The sequence below is a fragment of the Cervus elaphus genome, chromosome 9 (assembly GCF_910594005.1).
Source record: "Cervus elaphus chromosome 9, mCerEla1.1, whole genome shotgun sequence".
Taxonomy (NCBI): Eukaryota; Metazoa; Chordata; class Mammalia; order Artiodactyla; family Cervidae; genus Cervus; species Cervus elaphus.
The window spans coordinates 43,462,278-43,488,790 of NC_057823.1; the positions used below are offsets into that span (position 1 = coordinate 43,462,278).

The 26,513-nt window shown below is 35.3% G+C and overlaps 2 protein-coding genes across 2 annotated transcripts; both read left to right on the forward strand.

Annotated features, from left to right (window-relative positions):
- The first annotated feature begins 413 nt into the window (after nucleotides 1–413).
- LOC122700776 (olfactory receptor 2M3-like) lies at nucleotides 414–1,361 on the forward strand. The gene has a single exon (XM_043913829.1). The coding sequence runs from the start codon at nucleotides 414–416 to the stop codon at nucleotides 1,359–1,361; it is 948 nt and encodes a 315-aa protein (XP_043769764.1).
- Nucleotides 1,362–12,122: 10,761 nt separating this feature from the next.
- On the forward strand, nucleotides 12,123–13,085 carry LOC122700957 (olfactory receptor 2T29-like). Its single transcript, XM_043913980.1, has one exon. The coding sequence runs from the start codon at nucleotides 12,123–12,125 to the stop codon at nucleotides 13,083–13,085; it is 963 nt and encodes a 320-aa protein (XP_043769915.1).
- Nucleotides 13,086–26,513: the final 13,428 nt, after the last annotated feature.

Sequence of the window (26,513 nt, forward strand, 5' to 3'; positions counted from 1 at the left end):
GATTATATGCCTTTTGAGAAATCACTTGTATTTTAATTATGGAACAAATATGCCTGTTACCTATGTGGTTTCTTTATCCAAATCACTCAAGCTAAAAATAAGCTTAATATCTCTTATCTAAAAATTTTTAAAAAATGATTCTCTGAGAAATAAATTTTCCTATATGCGCTGTGCTAAGTTGCTTCAGGCATGTCCAACTCTTTGTGACTTCATGGACTGTAGCCTGCCAGGCTTCTCCATCCTTGGGATTCCCTTGTCTAAAAATTCAAAGAAATGATACTCAAAGAAATAAAATTTCCTATATGTATAGATATTATTGTGATGGTGATCTAGGCTAAAAATCCTTGCTATTTCCATAGCAAAATATTGGAGATTTCTCACATGTTATATTCTCCACAGTGAATATATTCATCATGGCATGGGAGAATCATACTTTCAACTCTAACTTCATCTTGCTGGGAATCTTTGATCACAGTCCCACCCACATCTTCCTCTTCTCTCTGGTCTTGGGCATCTTCACAGTGGCCTTCATGGGAAACACTATCATGGTTCTCCTCATCTACCTGGATACTCAGCTCCACACTCCCATGTACTTGCTCCTCAGCCAACTATCCTTCATGGACCTCATGCTTATTTGTACCACTGTACCCAAGATGACTTTCAACTACTTGTCTGGAAAGAAGTCCATCTCTCTGGCTGGGTGTGGAACCCAGATATTCTTATATGTGTCCCTGCTTGGAGCTGAATGCTTCCTGTTGGCTGCAATGGCCTATGATCGGTATGTTGCCATTTGCCACCCATTACGATACTCAATCCTCATGAGCCAGAAAATCTGTTGTCTCATGGCTGTTTCTTCTTGGGTTGTTGGTTCTTCTGATGGCATAATTATTATTGCAGTTGCATTGTCCTTCCCATATTGTGGTTCCCGGGAAATACCCCACTTTTTCTGTGATGTCCCTGCCCTTCTCACTCTCTCATGCACTAACACATTGTTATTTGAAAGGTTAATGTTTATTTGCTGTGTAATTATGCTTCTTTTCCCTGTAGCAGTCATTATTGCTTCCTATGTCCATGTTATTATGGCTGTCATTCGCATGGGATCTGGAGAGGGTCGCCGCAAAGCTTTTGCTACCTGTTCTTCCCACCTCATGGTGGTGGGAATGTATTATGGAGCCGCCATGTTCATATATATGCGGCCTGTGTCTGATCGATCCCCTACCCAGGACAAGATGGTATCAGCCTTCTACACCATCCTCACTCCCATGCTGAATCCCCTCATCTACAGCCTCCGAAACAAGGAAGTGGCCAGAGCATTCATGAAGGTGTTAGGAAAGGGCAAGTCTGAAGAACAAATTGCCTAATTAACTTTTTTTTGCAGTTTTGTTTTATGCTTAAATTTATTTATTTAACCAATGTAATTTAGCACTCAATATTTACCCATCTTTTTACCAAAAAATTTATAAACAAACAGACAAGCTTCCAGTTCAGTCAGTTCTGTTCAGTCGCTCAGCCGTGTCTGACCCTTTGCGACCCCATGAATCACAGCATGCCAGGCCTCCCTTCCATCACAAACTCCTGGAGTTTACTCAAACTCATGTCCATGGAGTCAGTGATGCCATCCAGCCATCTCATCCTCTGTCGTCCCCTTCTCCTTCTGCCCCAAATTCCTCCCAGCATCAGGGTCTTTTCCAATGAGTCAACTCTTCTCATGAGGTGGCCAAAGTATTGGAGTTTCAGCTTCAGCATCAGTCCTTCCAATGAACACCCAGGACTGATCTCCTTTAGGATAGACTGGTTGGATCTCCTTGCAGTCCAAGGGACTCTCAAGAGTCTTCTCCAACACCACAGTTCAAAAGCATCAATTTTTCAGCACTCAGCTTTCTTCACAGTCCAACTCTCACATCCATACATGACTACTGGAAAAACTATAGCCTTGACTAGATGGACCTTTGTTGGCAAAGTAATGTCTCTACTTTTTAATATGCTGTCTAGGTTGGTCATAACTTTCCTTCCATGGAGTAAGCGTCTTTTATTCATTGCTGCAATCACCATCTGCAGTGATTTTGGAGCCCCAAAAAATAAAGTCTGACACTGTTTCCACTGTTTTCCCATCTATTTGCCATGAAGTGGTGGGACCAGATGCCATGATCTTAGTTTTCTGAATGTAGAGCTTTAAGCCAACTTTTTCACTCTCCTCTTTCACTTTCATCAAGAAGCTTTTTAGTTCCTCCTCACTTTCTGCCATAAGGGTGGTGTCATCTGCATATCTGAGGTTATTGATATTTGTCCTGGCAATCTTAATTCCAGCTTGTGCTTCCTCCAGCCCAGCATTTAAAAAAAAAAAAAAAAACTGCATGCTTGTTTGCTCCAATATGATATTTCTTTCATTATAGAAAATTCAAAGTATGACCGTAAGTAAATATGTACTACAAGCTAATATGCACAACTGTATACTTATTTTATAAGATACCACTTAAGAAATTAGAGGTATTTACCCAACATGAAATTACCATGTAATTCCATAATTAAATAGAACACTGATAAATGTTTTGTTTTTTTCTTTTTTTAACATATTACAGCTTTGTCTTTATCAAACCAAAGAATTTTCCGGAGTCCAAATTGTTACCTTGGATTAATTGACTTGTTAAATTGAATGACTAAATTAATTATATGCAAGTTTAAATATGTATTTAGAAAATTATTATAAAATTAGCACACTTTAATGAGAAAGAGGTGAAAAGGAATAGATTTATGATTAGGTTTATTAACCCTATCTTATAATGGACCACCCCCTTCAGGATTTTGGAGAATTGTGGACCTTCCATTTCTTTTCCTTTTTTAACCAGCATTAGCCTAATATATGGGAAATTGAAGTGTGAATATGAATCCTTGATGCCTGGATTTTTTTATACTTAGATATCTTAATCCTTATATGTGTTGGGCACAGTAATTTCATGAAAAATGTTCAATTTTATAAATAGAAAGCTGTAAATTGTCCAAATTCTGATATTTTTCTATAAATCACATGTGTGACATCACTATAGGTATTCTTGTAATGATATTTAAATGAAAGTTCAAACCTGGAGATTCATGTATGTTTATGAGGAACAACCAATGTGTCTTAATATGAATTTTTACTGTTCTTTTAAAACTTTGTCTTACATCCACCTTGCATTAGGTTTCCTTTGCAACATAACAGATTTACACAACTTAGGATTTCTAAATAATAATTATTTAGTGAAAGTGAAAGTCACTCACTAGTGTCCAAATCTTTGTGATCCCATGGCCTATACAGTCCATGGAATTTTCATGGCCAGAATACTGGAGTGGGTAGCCTTTCCCTTCTCTAGGGAATCTTCCCAACCCAGGCATTTAACCTAGGTCTCCCACATTGCTGGCAGATTCTTTAAGCTGAGTCACAAGGGAAGCCCAAGAATACTGGAGTGGGTAGCCTATCCCTTCTCCAGGGGATCTTCCTGACCCAGGAATTGAAACAGGGTCTCTTGCATTGCCAGCAGATTCTTTACCAACTGAGCTATCAGGTGATCCCAATTATTTATTATGTCATAGGATGTGTGGGTATAGATTCTGGCATAGCTAAACCAGGTGTCGTACTTCAGGTATCACCAGGGAGCAATCCAGACTCTGGCTGGGGCTGCAGTTTCATGTGAGGCCCAGCATCATCTTCTAAACTCGTGTAGTTGTTGAAACAATCCATTTCTTTGCACATAACTATTTCATGTCAGCCTATTTCTTCAAGGCCAGCATAAGAGTCTCTCTTACCTCAGTGAAAGTCTAAGTCTTCTTTAAAGGTCTACCAAGTGATTAAGTAAAGCTAACTCAGGATAATCTCCCTTAGATTACTTACAATTAACTGATGTTGGATTTTAATTATGTCTGCACAGTTGCTTTACTCTTACCTTGTAGGTTAACTTAATTATATAAGCAACTTCAGGGGATACAGATCATGGGGAAAGTTGAGGAGTCTACCTACTACATACCCAGAGATAGTTTACAGATTCTTTTCTCTAAAGATATAAAAATATTTCAATAACTTTTTCTGACAGTGATATGAGAAACATTTATAATGTCCTAATATATGACTGAATTATTGCAGCTTTTAAAAATTGTTTTATAAGTCTCTACATTCATAGATATGTGGTAAGGGCAAATGTCCAGGAGTAGGAAAGTTATCATGTATTCAGCCTGATAAATACTTCATAATAACCATTTTAAAGAAAACCATTGTGCTGCAAGAGAACATAGACAACAAAACAAAAGCAGAAACAATGGATGAAAAAAATGAGAAGTTCAACAAAGACAGAAAGCAACAGTGAAAAAAATACACAGAAACTCTGGAGCTAAAGAAGGTAATAACTGAACTAAAAACTTAATAGAGAGTTTCTATTGAAGATATAATAAAACATAAAAAGACTCAGTGAACTCAAGGACATACATTTTAAAACTATACAGTAGTAGGAACAACAACAAGAATGAAAAAGAATGAAAAAGCCCTGTTTGACTTAAGACATATAATTGAAATAAAGCATTTTGGAAATGTCAGAAAGAGTGAAGAAAGAGAAAAGTACACAATGCTTACTAAAAGAAGTAATGTTGTATGTCTCAGGGAACTCAAACAGGGGTTCTTTAGCAACCTAGAGGAGTGGGATGATGAAGAAGACAGGAGGGAGAATCAAGAGGGAGGGGACATGTGTATACCTATGGCTGATTCATGTTGAGTTTTGACAGAAAACAATAAAATTATGTAAAGCAATTATCCTTCAATTAAAAAATAAACAAATTTTTTAAAAAAAGAAGAAGAAGAAGTAGGACTAGAAAATTCCACATTTTTGAGAAGGGAAATGAACATCTAGATTCATGAAGTCCAATGAACTGCAAATAAGCTGATTATCAAGGGATGTTCACAAAGACACATTAGAGTCAAATTGTCCAAAATTAAAGGCAAAGATACTATTTTGAAAATTGCCAGGCTTCCCTGGTGACTCAGTGGTAAAAAAAAAACACACCTGTCAATGCAGGAGACATGGGTTCAATCCTTGATCCAGGAAAACCCCACATACCATGGAGCAATTAAGCCTGTGCCCCACAACTATTGAACCTGTGCTTTAGAGCCCAGGGCCTGCAACTACTCAGTCCAATTACCACAGCTACTGAAGCACACATTCTCTAGAGCCTGTGCTTGGCAACAAGAGAAGCCAGCACAACGAGAAGCTTGCACACTGCAACTAGAGAGTAGCCCCATCTCACTGTAACTAGAGAAAAGCATGCATAGCAGTGAAGACCCAGCATAGCCAAAAATAAAACAAATAAATAATAAAAGAAAATCACAAGAGAAAAGCAACTTGTCAAGTATCACCATAAGGCTATCAATGGCAGTCTGGAAAAACCTTGCAAGCTAGGACAACATGGGATGATATATTCAAAGTACTCAAAGAACAACAACAACATAGTACCTACTGACAAAGAATACTAACTGAAGCTGTATTTCAGAAATGAAGGAGAAAGAACTTCCCAAACAGAAACTGAGAGTATCCAACACCACTACAAAGCTGCCCAACATGAAATGCTAGAGGGAGTTATTAGAGTTCACTAAATAGCAGCATGAAAACATGACATTATAGAACTTACTGGCAGGGAGAGAATAGAGTAAAATTTTAAGGCTGCTTTTTCACTTCCCTTTTTCACCCCTATCAAGAGGCTCTTTAGTTCCTCTTCACTTTCTGCCATTAGAGTGGCATCATCTGCATATCTGAGATGGCTGATGTTTCTCCTGGAAATCTTGAATTAAATCAGTCATCAAAAAACCTCATACAGAGAAAAGCCCAAGCCTGGATAAATCACTGGTAAATTCTATGAAGCACTTTTTTTTCATTTATTTTTATTAGTTGGAGGCTAATTACTTCACAACATTGCAGTGGGTTTTGTCATACATTGACATGAATCAGCCATGGAGTTACATGTATTCCCCATCCCGATCCCCCCTCCCACCTCCCTCTCCACCCGATTCCTCTGGGTCTTCCCAGTGCACCAGCATTTAATGAAAATTTAACATGAATCTTTCTGAAAATCTTCCCAAAAAATTAAAGAACAAAAATACACCTAAACTTACTTTATGATGCCAACATCACTGTGATACCAAAGCTAGGCAAGAACTCTAAAAGAAAAGTTACAGGCCAATGTTGGGCTTCCCTGATGGCTCAGTAATAAAGAATCTACCTGCCAATGCAGGAGATGTGAGTTCAATCCCTGGGTTAGGAAGATCCTCAGCAGAAGGAAACGGCAAGCCTGGGAAATCCCTTGGACGGAGGAGCCTGGCGGGCTACAGCCCATGGGGTCGCAAAAGAGTTAGACACGACTGAGCAACTAAACAACAACAACAGCAACAGAATTCCTTTGATTGAAAATGCAAAATTCCTTAAAAATACTATCAAAATAAATTCAACAGCTCATTAAACAATCATACACCATTAAATAAATATATATCAAATAATCATACATAATCATAATCTTAAATAAAGTGGGATTTACCTCTGAGATTTAAGGATAGTTAAACATGTACAGATCAATTAATGCGATATGCCACATTAGCAGAATGAAGGATAAAAATCATATATGATTATTTCAATAGATGCAGGGAAAACATATGACAAAAATCAGCATTCTTTTATGATAGGAATCTAAACAAAGTAGGTACAGAAGGAGTGTATCTCAACATTTACATATTTTATTTACTCATAAACTCAATAGCTTAAAATACATTTACTGAAAATGTAATATGGGGCACACTTGGACAAGCCCAAGAAATGAAGCTTTCAATTCTTTTGACATCATGATAGAAGACAAAGTATGTTAGCTTTATAAAATGGCATATAAAATAGGAATTTTAGAAATTCTCAATGAAAAGCAAACTGTTTTTAAATTATGTAATTAATGTTCTATATAATCCATAAAATACTTATATTTTACACTAGCTTGTGTAGGAGGGAAAATAAATCATTTGCAAAATTTATCATAGTAAAGTGAAGTGAAGTTGCTCAGTCGTGTCCGACCCTTTGCGACCCCATGGACTGTAGCCCACCAGGCTCCTCCATCTATGGGATTCTCCAGGCAAGAGTACTGGAGTGGGTTGCCATTTCCTTCTCCAATATAATCCATAAAATACTCTATATAATCCATATATAATCTCTATATAATCCATAAAATACTTATATTTTACTCTAGCTTGTGTAGGAGGGAAAGCAAATCATTTGCAAAATTTGTCATAGTAAGATATACACAATGGAATATTACTCAGCTATTAAAAAGAATGCATTTGAATCAGTTCTAATGAGGTGGATGAAACTGGAGCCTATTATACAGAATGAAGTAAGTCAGAAAGAAAAACACCAATACAGTATATTAATGCATATATTTGGAATTTAGAAAGATGGTAATTGTGACCCCATATGCGAGACAACAAAAGAGACACAAATGTAAAGAACAGACTTTTGGATTCAGGGGAGAAGGCAAAGGTGGGATGATTTGAGAAAATAGCATTGAAACATGTATATTATCGTATGTGAAGTAGATCACCAGCCCAAATTCAATGCATGAGACAGGGTGCTCAGGGTGCACTGTGTCTGTGCACTGTGCACTGTGATGACCCTGAGGGATGGGATGGGGAGGGAGATGGGAGAGGGGTTCAGGATGGGGAACACATGTACACCCATGGCTGATTCATGTGAATGTATGGCAAAAACCACCACAATATTGTAAAGTTAATCAGCCTCCAATTAAAAATTTTTTAAAAAATTAATAGAGGAAAAGATGTGAAGGTGACAACCTCAATTTTAATCTTTCACAATATTGATTACTTTTATCCTTGATACATTAATTGATTTACTAGTTTTGTTTTCTATAACTGTAAAGGATAAAAGATGAAATTAGCAATATTTCACAAATTTTTAAGGTTGATTTTCTATACATTTTTCATACAAATATATTTTCTTAAAATGCTGCATACAAAATTTTTATTTATTTTATAAGAATTTACTAACAAGGCTGTGATTTGCGATTATTTAAACTGTTTGTTTAGATTTTGATGCACTGTATGTTAATCAGTATGTTACAAGAAAACCAGAATAGTATAAATAAAATATCATTTTGCTCTTTTAGCTGTATTAATTGTATACTTCTTCAAAGATCCAAGGGGATTCATCAACAGAAAATTTTTCCACTCCTCTACTGGGCATGGTAAAACCAGAGATGACATCACTTTCCTACTTCTCTTTATACATTTAACTTGGTCACATTTCACACTCCACTTGACCATCTCTGTGAGGTCACTGCTTCTGATGGTGTGTTGAACCTGACAAGTAGACACGACTGAAGGAGCAAAAGGGTAATTAATATTCTTTGCTTTCTCTACTTTCAACCATTCTGTTAATTTCTCACTCTATTTCCTTAATCATTTTGCCTACTTTTAGTGAGAAAACAAATACACTTCTTAAAAACTCTTCATATAAACTTATTTACACTGAAAGTCTTAGAAATGGATTTTCAATGTCCAATTACTGATGGAATAAAATATCAATAGTAAAGATTCTTTCTATATTATTGAATTATGTGTTTTTTCCTTGAAAAAACAATTTTGCAGTTTTGCAGAAAAGTGAATTTTGTAATTTTGCAGAAGAGTCAATATTTTTAATTTTAGAGGTTTTGTTTCTGGTAGTTAGAACACTGAGACGAAGTTCTCAATAATATTTTTTTTTCCCCATTTAAACTAACACTGAGTAAACTAAAACTCTGTTTATAAACTGTGGAGGGAAGATTGTGTCCCCTATAGATCTGAAGCACTTACAGACTCTGTGTTCTGCTCTTGGCTGAGACAGAGTACTCCCTCAGGTTACTTTGTTATGTTAGGCACTTACCACAATAGCTTAATTTTTTTTTTGATTTGTTAAGAGATAAATTATATACTTCATGGACCCAGGGAAGATTAACTGTGCCATATAATTAAACACTTAGTGTTTTACTTCAAATATAGAGTAAATATTATTCTACCATCACAATCACTGATTTCCCAAGTTAAACATGCACTAAGCTATTCACATTAACCCCAAGAAACTGGATGGAGAAGAGTAAGAAAGAACAGAGAAACCAATTACCTTGTGTGGTACAGACAACCTTCCCTTGTCTGTCAAGCAGCCCAGGTAGACTTTGTATAGTCATCCCCATATATCAAAATGTGTCAGTGAGTTTCCTACAACTCCTCAAGAACCCTTTTGCTCTCTCCCTATATTCTTAGAAAACAGCATGAAACATGATATTCAGTACAAAAATTATCGTTGTTTTACATTGTATTCTGGACTTATTGAATATTTATATTAAGGCATCAGAATAATTTTCACTGTTGACTGTTTTATCAACATCCTTGAATATGGGACTGTAATAAGTTGAACACCATAGCCTACAAAATTATTACAAGTATATAAAATGCATTTGAGACTTGGATAATCTGAGTTTCCTGAAATATCAGTGCATCATAACTACTTGTAAACATTTCCCAGAAAATGTTAGTCACTCAGTCATGTCTGACTCTTTGTGACTCCATGGACTGTGGCCCACCAGACTCCTCTGTCCATGGAAATCTCCAGCGAGAATACTGGAGTGGGTTACCATTTCCCAGAAAAAAGAAGCAATATTTCCTTCTTGGTGGTATGGACTTTTGAAACTTAACATTTAATGTGCTAGAGATTGAAAAGTTACAAAGGCTTAATCTTTTTAAGAGAAAATGTGGAACAAGTTATTGATAAATTGTCTTCAGGAAGATCAGACAGATTTTGTGTCCATTGCTCTTTTTCATTTATTTTGCAGCTATTTTAAAATTCTAGTTTAATTCACACTTATGTAATACTTCCCTTGAAAACATAAGTACTGAGTACAATCAAGTTTAACTTTGCTTTCATTTATCTTCAGGTTCTAACACAGATACAGGCTGTAAGCAGCAAGATAGAGAACTTAACAAGGTATAGGAGTCAGTGACATCGTGATGTTCAAATTTCTTCTTTACATTTCAGTTTTTATTAAAACTTATTTCTATGTGCATTGAAACAGATGCTGTTTGGTAAAATTACTAGACCCTTGCCTGGTAAAATGACAGTGACCATCTAAATTCAACTTTCTCTGAGTTGGGAGTTATAAAAAAATGAATTTCAATCTAGAGAAGCATGTAGGAGACAGAACCAAGATGAGATTCTCCATAGAGCTCACAACTAGGTATAAAATAAAAAATAATTATGTTTACATTTATATGTATTTCTACATAACTGTATAAATTACATATTTACTTAAGTATAGAAATGTATATAAAATTTGATTGGGAATATAGAAATTATCAAGTTCAAATACTTAAATGTATGAATAGAAAATTAAAGTAATTTATCTTATAAGAAAATAATAGTAACAGTCAACTCTTACATAGATTGTACACAAAAATAATTATAGATATTAAGTCTCTAAACTAATAGTATCTGTACTTACTCATCTGTAGCTTTTATTGTTCTAATTTCTTTATTTTCCTGGTTTAATCCTTACCATACATGATGTGAAAAAGTATAGTTATCCTTTTTATGTAGGGTGATGATCAATGGAAAGATAGAGGAAAATCTGGGTACATGACTATTGTCAGCTGAGATTCCAAGCTCCTCACCCCATGTCCCTCAGTTCTCTGCCCTGACACTTTCCTGGGAGTGTGTGACTTGCTCCACACAATAATTAAACCTCACTAGGAAGCCCTATCTCATGGAAAAGGAGACTCAAATATTTGATATAGAGTTCCTCAAAATGTATTCAGTTACTTTTCAAGTCCCTCTTGCACAGAATATACATCCAAAATTTTTGTAAGATTCCAGGTGGATTCTCAAAGCAGAGTAGAAAATAACATTTAAACTGACAAAAGAAACCCTAGACATATAAATATATTTCTATTTTAAAATATTGTTTTAATTGTAGTAAAGCATATGGAAACCAAGGTGGGGTAGTGGGATGTATTGAGAGATTATAGTTGATGTATGTGCAGTAGTGGGTATGAGGCAGATGGCCGGTGAGAGCCTACTGTATATTTCTATTTTTAATAATTTACTTTTTTGTGTTTAAGTCATTATCCAGGCAAATTTCATTGCACATTGTCATATGTCACTATTATTAGGAAACCTCTTGACCTAAACTTCACCAAATCATTTGACCAACAGTTATAAATCATTTTTTTTTCTGGTAAAATCTAAATTATAAGCAATTAGCAATCCTGATTTCTACATGTCTATGGAATTTTGATTATCACAAGCAGGTTGGTGTACTCAAACACATAAAACATTTTTAAAGAACCTCCATACTGTTCTCCATAGTGGCTGTACCAATTCACATTCCCACCAAACTAAACATAGAACTACCATATTACCTAGCAATTCCACTTCTGATTTTATACCCAGAGAAAATCATAATTCAAAAAGATACATGCATCCCAATATTTATTGCAGTACTATTCACGATAGCCAGGACATGGAAGCAAACTAAATGTCTATTAACAGAGGAATGATTAAAGAAGATGTAGTACATACACATAATGCAATGTTACTAAGCCATAAAAAAGAACAAAAGTGCCATTTGCAGTAACATGGATGGAGCTAGAGATGTTATACTGAGTGAAGTAAGTCAGACACAGAAAGACAAATATCATATGATATCCATTATATGTGGAATCTAAAAAAATAAAAAAAGGAACGAATGAATCTAAAAAACAGAAGTAGACTGCTATATATAAAATGGATAACTAATAAGAACTGTTGTATAGCACAGGGAACTCAGTATTCCATAATAGCCTGTGTGGGTAAAGAATCTAGGAAAAAAGTGTGGGCGTATGTATATCTATAACTGATTTACCTTGTTTATACCTGAAATGAATACAACATTGTAAATCAACTACATTGCAATAAAAAAGAAACACACACACAAATGTCTGTACACAGTATCTCAGTAAACATCCATTCATTTATTTCAGGTGGAAAAATTCCATGACTGACCATTAATCCCGAAGTTCACCTTGATGATCTAGATGAAACCTCATGGAAAACATTACCTGGATGACTAATCACTCTGGGAAGTCTGATTTCATCCTGGTGGGAATCTTCAGTCAATCAATTCATCCAATTCTACTGTGTATGGTGATTTTTATAGTTTTTCTGCTGGCTTTGATTGGAAACATTGTGCTGATTTTTCTGATACATTCTGATACCCACCTCCACACCCCCATGTACTTTTTCATCAGCCAGTTGTCTCTCATGGATGTAATGTATATCTCTGTTACTGTGCCCAAGATGCTTATAGATCAGGTCATGGACATGAATAAGATCTCAGTCCCTGAATGTGCAATGCAAATGTTTCTCTACGTGACACTGGCAGGTTCAGAGTTTTTCTTTTTGGGTGCCATGGCCTATGACCGCTATGTGGCCATTTGTCATCCTCTTCGTTACTCTGTCCTCATGAGCCGTAGAGTGTGTCTCCTCCTGGCATCAGGTTGTTGGTTTCTGGGATCAGTGGATGGATTCATGCTCACATCCATTACCATGACCTTCCCCTTCTGCAGATCCAGGGAGATCCATCATTTCTTCTGTGAAGTCCCTGCTGTAATGAAGCTCTCCTGCTCAGACACTTCCCTGTATGAGACTCTCATGTACCTGTGTTGTGTCCTCATGCTCCTCATTCCTGTGACAATCATCTCAAGCTCTTATTTTTTTATTCTCCTCACCATCCACAGAATGAACTCAGTAGAGGGCCAGAAGAAGGCATTTGCCACTTGTTCTTCCCATATGACTGTGGTAATCTTGTTTTATGGTGCTGCTGTTTATACCTACATGCTTCCCAACTCCTACCACACCCCTGAGAATGACATGGTGGTATCTGTCTTTTACACCATACTCACACCTGCGCTAAATCCTTTAATCTATAGTCTTAGGAACAGAGATGTCATGGGGGCTCTGAAAAAAATTTTGAATATGAGATCTGTTAATCAAGAAAATATAAAGTAGACCAACTTTATACTAATGTCATTTTTCTCAAAACATTAGAATTTTAGAATATTTTCCAATGCTATTTATTTAACTTTCATAACATAATATTTCATTCCATTTTCACACTTAAGTAATTACTTCTGTGTACTACAAAGCTGATTTTAATTCCATACTCTTTCTGTATTTAAAATGTTGTTTATTTTTTATTGTACCGATGTTGCCCTTAATGACAATGATAACTACACTCTTATTCTACAGGAGAATATTTATATCCTTAGGAAACACATAATGAAAATATTTAGAGATAAAATTCACTAAGTGGTATGAAGTTGTAAAATGAAAGAGAGGCTGAGAGGGAGAGGGAGAATGATAGAAAACTTATGAAGAACAGGAGTACAATTTTAACAATGGGTAAAAGTATATGGATTTTTTTGTACCTTATTATTCACGTTATTTTTCTGTAAATTATAAATTAATTCAAAATAAATGTTAATTTACATTCACCTTCCACTTTTTCTCTAAGTTTTATTTTCTGTCTGGTGGCTATGTAAATTACAAAATATCCTATAGAAAGCATGCTTATTACTTTGTGGCTATTCATAACTTTGTTCTGTCATTTGCCACATTTATTGGAAGCTACATTGGTTCACATTCATTGGATCATAAAGAAAACAAAGAACTTCCATAAAAACACTTACATCTGCTTCATTGACTATACTAAAGCCTTTGACTGTGTGGAAAATTCTTAAAGAGATAGGAATACCATACCACATTACCTGTCTCCTGAGAAACCTGTATGAGGGTCAAGGAGCAACAGTTAGAACTAGACATGAAACAACTGACTTGCTCAAAATTGTGAAAGAAGTATGACAGGCTGTATATTGTCATCCTGCTTATTTAAGTTACATGCAGAGAAAGTCATATGAAAATGCTGAGCTGGATGAATTATAAACTGGAATCAAGATTTCCAGAAGAAAGATCAATAACCTGGGATATGCAGATGATACCAGAGGAGAAAGCAAAGAGGAACTAAAGAGCCTCTTGATGGGGCTGAAAGAGGAGAGTGAAAAAGGAGAGTGAAAAACTGACTTAGACTCAACATTCAAAAAACTAAAATCATGGCATCTGATTCCATTATTTTATGGCAAATAGAAGGGAAAAAACTGGAAGCTGTGAGAGATTTTATTTTCTTGGGTTCCAAAATAACTGTGGATGATGACTGCAGTCTTGAATTCAAAAGACACTTGCTGCTTGGAAGAAAAGCTATGACAAACCCAGACAGTAGATAAAAAAACAGAGACATTCACTTTGCCAACGAAAGTCCATAGTCAAATATATGATTTTTCCAGTAGTAATGTACAGGATGTTAGAGTTGGACCATAAAGAAGGCTGAGATCTGAAGAATTGATGCTTCCCAACTGTGTTGCTGAAGAAGACTCTTGAGAGTCCCTTAAACTGCAAGGAGATGAAACCAGTCAATTCTAAAGGAAATCAACCCTGAATATACATTGGAAGGACTGATGCTGAAGTCAAAGCTCCAGAACTGTGGCCACCTTTTGCAAAGAGCTGACCCATTGGAAAATAATCTAATGCTGTGAAAGATTGAGGGCAAAAGGAGAAAGGGACTGCAGAGGATGAGATGGTTACATAGCATCATTGACTTAATGGATATGAATTTGAGCAAACTTTAGGAGATAGTGAAGGACAGGGAAGCCTGGTGTTCTGCAGTCCATTTGGCTGCAAAGGGTTGGCCAAGACTTAGTGACTGAACAGCAACGAAATTTTTCACAGGTCCAACCCTGAAAGTAGTTAGTGGAAGTTCATATTCTCCATCATGTTGTAGGTTTAAGGTCCTGCACTGCATAAGGGACTAGGGTAAAATGTTAACTCAGGGCAGAAGAAAAACTTATGAGGGTTTTCCTGTACCAAGTGGGCTCTGATCTGAATTGTGAAGTATGTAACTATTAGACAAATAAAGGCAGAATAGCAAACATTCAGACTTTTATTTAATACAGATTTCTTATGTTGTCTTCTAATAAAATAGCAGCTAAAAGAGATTAAAATATGAGTAGCACACAGTTGCTGTCCCCAAATAACTTGAACTAGTAGTTGTATACTCAAATAGATGCTTTTAAATATATGCTTTGCTTTGATGAATTATGTGGTATGTACATCTTATAAGGATACATCAGTTCTCTCTCTAATATGTGAGTTCAACCAAGCCAAAGGGGGTGAGAGAAGACCCTGGAGTCCATTTTTAAGTGGTGACTAGATGTTACTCCCAGGTGAGTACAGGAGGTGAGTACAGGAGGAGCCTTGCTCAGAATCAAGAATCCTCATAAAAGGCAAAGGTGTGAGTAAATCTCACATGGTTGACTAAAATGCATGTCTAGATGCATGAATATTCCAGTGGCACCTCCCCTCCTTTCCTCCTTTTCTCTAAAGACTCAATTCTTGCCTTTTCCTGACTTAGAATTTTCCAGTTATAAAACTGTAAGATTTGTATTTTAAAAATTTTAAACTAGTGGTCAGTGAATGGAAATGTGCAAGTCTGGAGGCAAGTAGTCCTAATGAATTAGGATGGTGAACAAACTGATGTAGATTTAAACATGTTTTCATAGCAGAAAGGATTAGAAAGACTATATTGAGGGTACTGGGCCTTTGTTATACCTGCCTGTTCCATAAAACTATAGAAATGGTTGCATTTCTGTCATTTATCCAATGTTTCTGAAGAATCATCTAGTTACAAAAGTACAGATTTTGTTTTCCTTTTGGTACACTCGATCATTATGACTGCAAAATTTAAAAAATACTGCAGCACTTCAGAAAAGATGTTGGAAAATCAATTTCCAATATTTTTCTGTGGTCAATCTGAATGGAAAAAAAATAGATACACTTATTAATTTTTAAAAGTATTGAGAAATATTATGTATCACCCTTCCATCTTCTGAACAAAATGATAAAATATGTGATGTTTCCATTTAAAACACCCTGGAAATGGAAAACAAAATCACTCAAAAAATAATGTGATGTAGAACCATAGTTTTATAAACATAACTTTTAAAAAACTTTATCTCAAGTGAAATGTTTTATAGCAAAGAGTATTATTTCAAATGATTTTGCAATTGTGTTTTAAATGTTCAAAATATAATTTTCTACTAATATTAGTTTACAATAATTGTGCTACTTGGTAACATTTCTGTCAAATTATGTGTTTTATCTAATGCTTAGGATTTCTAGACATGGGAGAACAATTTTGTTCTACATTTCTTGCATAAAATGTTAATGCTTTAAATGGAAGTGTTTCTGGCGTTCAACTGCAATTGTTAAGTGTTTAAAAAGCAACTCTTTACTGAAGTATTGACAGTTTAATCTTTTAAAATTAAAGTGTATATTCATAATATTGAGCTTGTGGTGTCACTAGCATTTGGCCAAATAAATCACTTGTGCTCCATGGTAAGAAGACCTCAAGTATCTTACAACCTCCAAAGAACATTAAGGACCCTGATTGTAAGTTTTAATCATAACTTAGAATTAAATCAACATACATCAGGTAGAGAAATTTGCATCATTTTCACAACATCTAATTTGTTAAATATGTTCAAAAGATAAAGTTTGAAGGAATAAAAAGAACAAAACCATTTTCTAGGAATGACCCAGGAACAAACCTAAATACACAACTAGAAAAATGTAGATGCATTAAAAATGACTTTTATTTGTGGTTTCCTCCCCTCCCATGATTATCTCGTAAGTATAGTTTTCAGTAGCTGTTTATTTCTGAGTTCAAATAAAGGAATCCTCTGATATATGACTAGGAAACCTGGAGTTAAATAATGCAAAATTCTTTTTAATTTGAAAATCAAGTATTGATCTACATCATGCTTTTTAAACTCAATTTCCTATACTGAACATTCCAAATTAGCACATAGAAGCTGAGTTCCATAGGATGGGTATGTCCATCTATTTAAAAAATGCCTATTAATGAGCTCTTGGTGCTATTTATGAATCTTGATAATTATTTTAAAAGCAGTTGTGTTTTGAGCAGAATCTTATGTTTTGGTATCCATGGATAGAAAAGAGACTAGATAAATTTTATCCCAACCTGAAACAATTAAAGTAATATTTGAAATATATCGAACAACTGTTCTCAAAATGTGGGCATCCAGTAATGAATCTATGAAAGATTAAAATCAAATGAGCTGAGACTTCCTGTGTTCAGCTTCACTGCTTGGAAAGAATTTCAACATCATGATAGAGGGGACTGGAAACACAAATGGACCTTATCAGTCTTCCTGAGTTGAAGATGTAGAGCTGGGTGTCTGAGTTCACTGTGGTAGATAGTTTAGACAGCGATGGGTAAAGAAAAGAACTACACACAGAAAGAATTAAAAATGCTTACAAAGCATATTCCTTAAATTCAGTTTAATACTTATCAACTTAGGTGTGAGGAAATTACCAAAGAACTGGAAGAAATCACTCAAAGGATTAGAATAAAAAAAATTGTATTTGGTCCCATCATGAAAAAGTAAGTATCTCAAAATTCATAGGACAATAAATATAGTTTTCTGAAAACTATTGACTCAGTAGTTAGGTAATTTAACCTTATAATAAATATAGCTTCAGTCCTAACCAGCAGAGCTTCAAAGCAAATAAAATTAGGTTAAACTGCTTCTAAGTCAGATGAAAATTTTCATAGGTATAAAATTTATTCATAATCTAATATGGTAACATTGAAATGTTGTTCAGTCTCACAGTCATGCCTGACTCTTTCTGACCCCATGGACTGCAGCATGCCAGGCCTCCCTGTCCCTCATCATATTCTTCTCCTTCGGCCCTCAGTCTTCCCCAGCATCATTAAAAGACAAAAGTTAAAAAAAAAAACATCAAAAGTATCATATCAAAATTTTTCATGCATCAAAGAGTCTATAATTATATAAAACAAATTTCATACAGTAATTTGCAGAACACATTATTTTCAGGATCACATGGAACACTCAGAAAGATAGAGCATGTTTTGAATCATAAGTACATCTTAATAAATTAAAAAAAACAGATTTCATTAAACTTATGCTCTCAGACAACAGTGGCATTAAATTATAAATCAATAGATGATAAATAACAGGAACCATAACAGTATATATATATATATATATATATATATATATATATATATAGCATTATTTTTCATTATAGTCACTGAATATATTTTCCTGTGCTTTACAGTAGAACCTTGTTGTTTATTTTATATTTTATATTTATATCTGTTAATTCCAAATTCCTAATTTATGCCTCTTGCCCATTCTAATTTGGTAGCCATAAGTTTGTTTTTTGTTTGGACCTGTTTTGTAAACAAGTTAATTTGTGTCATTTTCTTAGATTTCAATAAAAGTTATATAATATGATTTGCTTCACTTAGTATGATCATCTCTATGTCTTTCCATGTTGCTGCAGATAGCAGTATTTCATTCTTTTTTATGCTGAGCAGTAGTCCACTGAGAATATATATATTACATATATATATATATATATATAAAATATATATACTTTATGTATTCATCTGTCAATGGACCTATAGGTTGTTTCTATATGTCACATATTGTAAATATTGATACAGTGAACATTGGGGTGCAAGTATATTTTCAAAGCATGGTTTTCTCCAGATAGTTTCCCAGGAGTGGGATTGATGGATCATATGGTAGCTCTATTTTTAGTTTTTTAAGAACTGCCATTTTGTTTTCCATAGTGAGTGCATGAGCATGCATTTCCATCAACAGTATAAGAGAGTTTCTTTTTCTCTATACCCTCTCCATCACTCCTTATTTGTAGACTGTTTGATGGATGGCCATTCTAACTGGTGTGAGGTGATACATCATTGTTGGTTTGATTTACATTCCTCTAATAATTAGAGATGTCAAGTATCTTTTCACGTGCTTATTGGCCACCTGTGTATTTTCTTTGGAGAAATGTCTATTTATGTTTTCTTCATCTTTTTAACTGAGTTGTTTGGGTTTTGATACAGAATTGAAAGAGTTGTTTACATTTATTGGAAATTTATCCCTTCTTTGTTGCATCATTTTCAAATATTTTCTCCCATTGCATAATTTATCTTTTTATTTTGTTTATGCTTCCCTTTACTGTGCAAAAGCTTTGATATTTAATTGGCTGCCCTCTTTTATTTTGTATTCATTTAGATTACCCTAGGAGATAGATCAAAAAATATATTTCTGCTATTGATGTCAAAGGTAACGCCAAAGAATGTTCAAACTACCGCATAATTTGTGCTCTGATTGACAGATACCAGAGGCTAGGAAAAGTCTCTAATAGGACCATAATTCTTCCAGCTGAGGCAGTTAGTATCCCTGCTCACTTGGTGCTGCCAGAGTTCCCATGATCCAAACAGCTGTGCTATCTTCATGCTCAACCCTCATTGGGGCAGAGCTGCCAGAAGCTAGAAAAAAAGCCTAATGGTGCCATACTTCTGTGAGAATTGCCACTGGCGCCCCTGTGTATCCAGCATTGCCAGAGTCCCCATGATCCAAGTTCCCATGCCACTCCCTTGTGCAATCCCCACTGGGACAGAACAGCCAGAGACTAGGAAAAAACCCTAAGAGCACCGTCCTTCCTGATGTCCTAGCTGCCGGCTCCCCTGATTACCTGGTACTGCCAGGGCCCCTGTGATACTAGCAGCTGTACCACTCCACACCCGGCCCTCCCTGAGGCAGACCCAAGTCCTCCAGGACAGCCTCTGGAACAAACCCTTGTGGATGACTCACATGCAGAGATGGAGATAAAACCAGAATTGAAAGCCAGGGGCAGTGTGGCTAAGGAAGAGAACCCAAAACCTTCCCACCAGTGGTACAAACTGCAGATTAAATCCACAGGATCAACTAGGCAGACTTCGTATCTATGGAATGTATAAAAGGGCCAAGAGAGGTCCCACAAAAGGAAACACACTAGCCCTGGCAGATGCAGACATTAGAAGTAAGAACACACAGGATTAGGATCAGATTAGAGCCTGAACTGCCCCCACAAGAGGTCCAAAGACCAGCCTAGTATTGGAGTGCATCCTAGGGAGGCAAGGTGGGCTGTGATTCACAGCAAGGGAAAACACACTGACAGCTGAGATCTGAGGCAAACATTTATTATTCTTATATTTTAACATGTTTGGTAGTTGCTTATGGATTTTTTTCTTTATTTTTCCTTTTATTTGCCCCTTGTTGCTGTAGTTGTTGATTTTATTAGTACTATTAAAGCTATTTATGCTTTTGAGAATTTTTTGCTGTTCTTGTTAATCACAATTTTTATTTCCTTTAAATATATCTGCCTCTATGTTGGCCTTTTGCAGTTTTGAGGGTTTTTTCTCTTGTTTATTTATTTTTTATTATTAATTTTAAAAATATATTATTATTTTTCACATACTTTTTTTTGTTTGATTTTCTTATTCTTTTCCTATTGTAGTTATTCTTCAGTATATGTAAATCTCCTTTATCTACCTGCATTTAACTTTGCTTTTCTATTCTTTCTTTCTTTACTTCCTTTTCTCTCTTTTTTCCAGCATGTTACTTAGTCTATTTTCTTTTGTTGCTTTATTCCCCAGTTGGCACATTTCTTTGGTTTTGTTTTCCATTGTTTGCTTTAGTTACTCTTCTTTTTAACTGGATGATATCATCTTTCCTTTCCCTTGCTCTCCAGGTCAATCTCTTCCACTTTCTTTCTTTCTTTCTTTTTTAAGACTGTTTTGGTTTTGTTTATGTGTGTATATGTGTGTGTATCTATTCCATTGTTTTTGTTAGTTTTTGATTGATTTTGTATTTGCCATTTGTCTGGGATTTGCATTTTGTTTCTTGTTTTAGTGTTTTAGACCTCTTTAAGACCATAACAAACAATCTGTGGAATCTCAATTCCCTGAACCAGAGTCTGCACCCTGAGCCTTTGGAGTGGGGGCACTGACAACAAGACTCTAGACTGCCAGAAAACTCCTAATCCCAGAGAGTATTAATTAGGGAGACCTTCCACAAAGGGTCCCATCTATATACAAGGCCCAGCATGAACCAACTGCCAGCAGCACCTAATGAAAGACCCTCCACTCAGACAACAAACAAGACAAAAACACAAAGCCAACAATCAGCAAACAGGATTATTGCCTCATAGAGACCTGCCCATCAGAGGGAGAAAACAACAACAAAAACTTACCTCTCCCATCAGAGTGCAACCACAAACCAGAAGCCTAAACAAACCACTGGACAACCCTACCCACCAAGGACAGAGAGCAAAAGAAAGAAGGAATCCAACCTCAAAGCCTGAAAAAAGGAGACCTCAAACACATTTTTAAAAAAATGAAAGGGCAGAGAAGGATTGTGCAAATGAAGGAACAAACTAGAAACACACAAGATCAACTAAACAAAGAGGAAATAGGCACACTGCTTGAGAAAGAATTCAGAATAATGATAGAAAAGATGTTCCAAAATCTTGAAAATAGAAGGGAGAAAATGCAAGAAGTACTCAACACAGTTAACACTATTACTAAGAATATAGAAGAAATAAAGAATAAACCAAGATGAATAACACAATTAATAAAATTAAAAACACTCTAGAAGGAACCAGTACTAGATTAACAGTAACAGAAGAATGGATAAGTGAGCTAGAAGATGAAATAACTGCTGAAGAGCAGAATAAAAGAAAAAGAATGAAAAGAATTGATGATAGTCTCAGAGACTTCTGGAACAACATTAAAAACACCAACATTCAAGTTATAGGGGTCTCAGAGGAAGAAGAAAAGAAAGGAACTGAGGAAATTTATGAAGAGATTAGATTTGAAAATTTCCATAGTCAATCAAGTCCAAGAAACATATAGTCCACACAGCATAAACCTAAGGAGAAACATGTTGAGACACATACAAATTAAGCTAACAGAGATTAAACATAAAGAGAGACTATTAAAAGCAACAAGGAAAAGCAACAAGTAACATACCAGGAAAAACCCAAATGATTAACACCTGATATTTCAGCAGAAACTCTGAAGGCCAGAAGGGAATGGCAGGGTATATTTAAGGTACTGAAAGAAAAAAGTCTACAATGAAATTTACTCTACCCGGCAAGGATCTCATTTAAAACTGATAGAGAAATCAAAAGTTTTACAGAAAATCAAAAGTTAAGAGAATTTAGCACTACCAAACCACCTTTACAACAAATATTAAAGAGATTTATAGAGGCAGTTAACACAAGAGAAAGGAAAGACCTCCAAAAACAAACCTATAACAAGAAAGTGCCAATAGGAACATATATATCAATAGTTACTTTAAATGTAAATATAATAAATGATCCAAACAAAAGACACAGACTGGTTGAATGGATACAAAAGCAAGACCTATGTATATTCTGTCTACAAAAGACCCACTTCAGACCTAAAGACACATACAGACTGAAAGTAAAAGGATGGAAAAAGAGATTCCATGCAAATGGAAATCAAAAGAAAGCTGGAGCGGCAATTCTTATTTCAGAAAAAATCAACTTTAAAATAAAGAATATTACAAGAGATAAAGAAGGACACCACATAAGGATCAAAGGATCAATCCAAGAATAAGACATAATAATTGTAAATACCTATGCTCCCAACATTAGAACACCTCAATATATAAGACAAATACTGACAGACATAAAAGGGGAAATTGACAGCAACACAGTAATAGTAGGGGACTTTAACACCCCACTTACACCAATTGACAGATCATCAAAACATAATTTAATAAGGAAATACAAACCTTAAGTGGGACATTAGATCAAATGGACCTGTTGTTGTTTTCCAGTTGATCAGTTGTGTCCAGCTCTTTGTGACCCCATGGACTGTAGCATGCCAGGCTTCCCTGTCCTTCATCATCTCCTGGAGCTTGCTCAGACTTGTGTCCACTGAGTCAGTGATGCCACCCAGCCATCTTGTCCTCTGTCATCTCCTTTTCCTCCTGCCTTCAATCTTTCCAAGCATCAGGGTCTTTTATAATGAGTTGGTTCTTCACATCAGGTGGTTAATTGATATCGTCAAAGTTTTCCACCCAAATGCAGAACAATACTTTCTCAATGCACGTGAAACATTCATCAGGATAGACCACATCTTGGGTCACAAATCAAACTCAGTAAATTCAGAGAAACTGAAATCATATCAAACATCTTTTCTGATCACAACACTGTGAGACTAGATATCAATTTCAAATGGGAAATACAAAAATCCCTAGAAACAAATGGCAGTAAAAACAAATCAACTCAAAATCTATGGGATTCAGCAAAAGCAGTTCTATGAGGGAAGTTTATAGCAATACAATCTTACCTCAAGTAATGAGAAAAACATCAAATAGACAAACTAACTTTATACCTAGAACAGCTGGAAAAAGAAAAACAAAGCAAAACAAACAAAAACAAAGTTAGAAGAAGGAAAGAAATCATAAACATCAGAACAGAAATAAATGAAAAGAAATGAAGAAAACAATGATAAAGATCAATAAAACTAAAAGCTCATTCTTTGAGAAGATAAACAAGTTGACAACCGTTAGCCAGATTCATCAAGAAAAAAGGGAGAAGAATCAAGTCAAATCAATCAAATCAAATTAGAAATGAAAAAGGAGAAGTTAAAACAGACAGCACAGAAATAAGAAGGATCATAAGAGACTACTATGAGCAACTATATTCCAATAATATGAACAACCTGAAAGAAATGGACAGTCTTAGAAAAGTTCAATCTTCCATGACTGAACCAGGAAGAAACAGAAAATATGAATAAGCCAGTTACAAACACTGAACTCAATACGGTGATCAAAAATCTCCCAAAAAACAAAAGCCCAAGGCCAGATGGCTTCATATGTGAATTCTATCAAACATTTAGAGAAGACCTAATGTCTAGTCTTCTAAAATTCTTACAAAAAAAAAAAAAATTGCAGAGGAAGGAACACTTTCAAACTGATTCTATAAGGCCACCATAACCCTGATACCAAAATCAGACAAAGACAGAACAAAAAAGAAAATTACAGGCCAACATCACTGATGAACATAGATGCAAAAATCCTCGACTAAATTCTAGCAAGCAGAATTCAACAACACATTAACAAAAATATACACCATGATCATTTCTGGTTTATCCCAGGGATGCAAGGATTCTTCAATATATGCAAATCAATCAATGTGATATTAACAAATTGAAAGACAAAATCATATGATAATCTGAATAGATGCAGTAAAATCTTTTATCAAAATCTAGCATCTATTTATGATAAAAAAAAACTCTTCAAAAATAGACATAAAAGGAACATAAATCAATGTAATAAAGGCCATATATGATAAACACATAACAAGCATTATTTTCAATGGTGAAAAACTGAAAGCATTCCCTCTAAGATATGGAACAAGACAATGGTGCCAACTCTCACCACTATTATTCAACACTGCTTTGGAAGTGCTAGTTAGCACTCAGAGAATAAAAAGCAGCAATCAGAGAATAAAAAGCAGCAATCAGAGAATAAAAAGAAATCAAAGAAATCCAGATTGGAAAATAAGAAGTAAAACTCTAACTGCTGGCAGATTAGTTGATTATATATATATATATATATGTATATGTGTATATGTATACATATGTATATGTGTATCTATATATATAAAACCCTAAAGATACCATCAGGAAATTACTAGAGCTAATCAGTGAATTTAGTAAAGTGGCAGGCACAAAAATCAATGCACAGAAATTACTTGCATTCTTGTATACTAACAATGAAATATCAGAAACAAATTAAAGAATCAATCTCATTTACCATTGAAATGAAAAGAATAAAATGCCTTGGAATAAACCTAACTAAGGTTAAAAAAAAAAGCATTTGTATGAAGAAAGCTATAAGACACTGATGAAAGAAATCAAAGACAACATAAACAAGTGGAAAGAGATTCCATGTTCCTGGGGTGGAAAAGCAATATTGTGAAAATGACTATACTACCAAATGTAATGTACAGATTCTAGGCAATCCCTATCGAATTACCAATGGCACTTTTCACAAAACTAGAGCAAAAAAATCTCACAATTCTATAGAAAACACAGAAGACCCCAAATAGCCAAAGCAATCTTGAGAAAGAAGAATGGATTTGGAGGAATCAACCTTCCTGACTTCAGACTACTACAAAACTATAGTCATCAAGATAGTATGGTATTGGCACAAAAACTGAAATATAAACCAATGGAACAAGATGGAAAGTCCAGCAATAAATCCATGCATCTATGGATACCTTATTTTTGAAAAAGTCAGCAAGAATAAAGAATGGAGCTAAGATTGTCTCTTAAATAAGTGGTGCTGGGAAAACTGGATAGCTACATGTAAAAGAATGAAATTAGAATGCTTCCTAATACCATATACAGTGATAAAAATCAAAGTAGTTTAGAGACCTCACTGTTAGACCAGAAACTATAAAACTCCTAGAGGAAAATATAGGCAGAACACTCTATGACATAAATCACAGCAAATTCCTCTATGGCTCACCTCCTCAGTTCAGTTCAGTTTAGTCGCTCAGTCATGTCCAACTCTTTGCAACCCCATGGACTGCAGCTCCCTATTCATCACCAACTCCCAGAGTTTACTCAAACTCATGTACATTGAGTCAGTGATGCCATCCAACCATCTCATCCTCTGTTCTCCCCTTCTCTACCTGCTCTCAATCTTTCCCAGCATCAGGGTCTTTTCAAATGAGCCAACTCTTCGCATCAGGTGGCCAAAGTATTGGAGTTTCAGCTTCAACATCAGTCCTTCCAATGAACACTCAGGACTGATCTCCTTTAAGATGGACTGGTTGAATCACCTTGCAGTCCAAGGGACTCTCAAGAGTCTTCTCCAACACCACAGTTCAAAGGCATCAATTCTTCAGTGCTCAGCTTTCTTTACAATCCAAGTCTCACATCCATACATGACTCCTGGAAAAACCACAGCCTTGATTAGATGGACCTTTGTTGGCAAAGTAATGTCTCTGCTTTTTAATATGCTATCTACTTTGGTCATAACTTTCCTTCCAAGGAGTAATCATCTTTTAATTTCACGGCTGCAGTCACCGTCTGCAGTGATTTTGGAGCCCAAAAAAATAAAGTCTGACACTGTTTCCACTGTTTTCCCATCTATTTCCCATGAGGTGATGGGACCAAATGCCATGATCTTAGTTTTCTGAATGTTGAGCTTTAAGCCAACTTTTTCACTCTCCTCTTTCACTTTCATCAAGAGGCTCTTTAGTTCTTCTTCACTTTCTGCCATAAGGGTGGTGTCATCTGCATATCTGACGTTACTGATATTTCTCTCGGCAATCATGATTCCAGCTTGTGCTTCATCCAGCCCCATGTTTTTCATGATGTACTCTGCATATAAGTTAAATAAGCAGGGTGACAATATACAGCCTTGACATACTCCTTTCCTGATTTGGAACCAGTCTGTT

Bases quoted from the DNA above. Each gene is read 5' to 3' on its own strand.
- LOC122700776 (XM_043913829.1), top strand. From the start codon at position 414: ATGGCATGGGAGAATCATACTTTCAACTCTAACTTCATCTTGCTGGGA.
- LOC122700957 (XM_043913980.1), top strand. From the start codon at position 12,123: ATGGAAAACATTACCTGGATGACTAATCACTCTGGGAAGTCTGATTTC.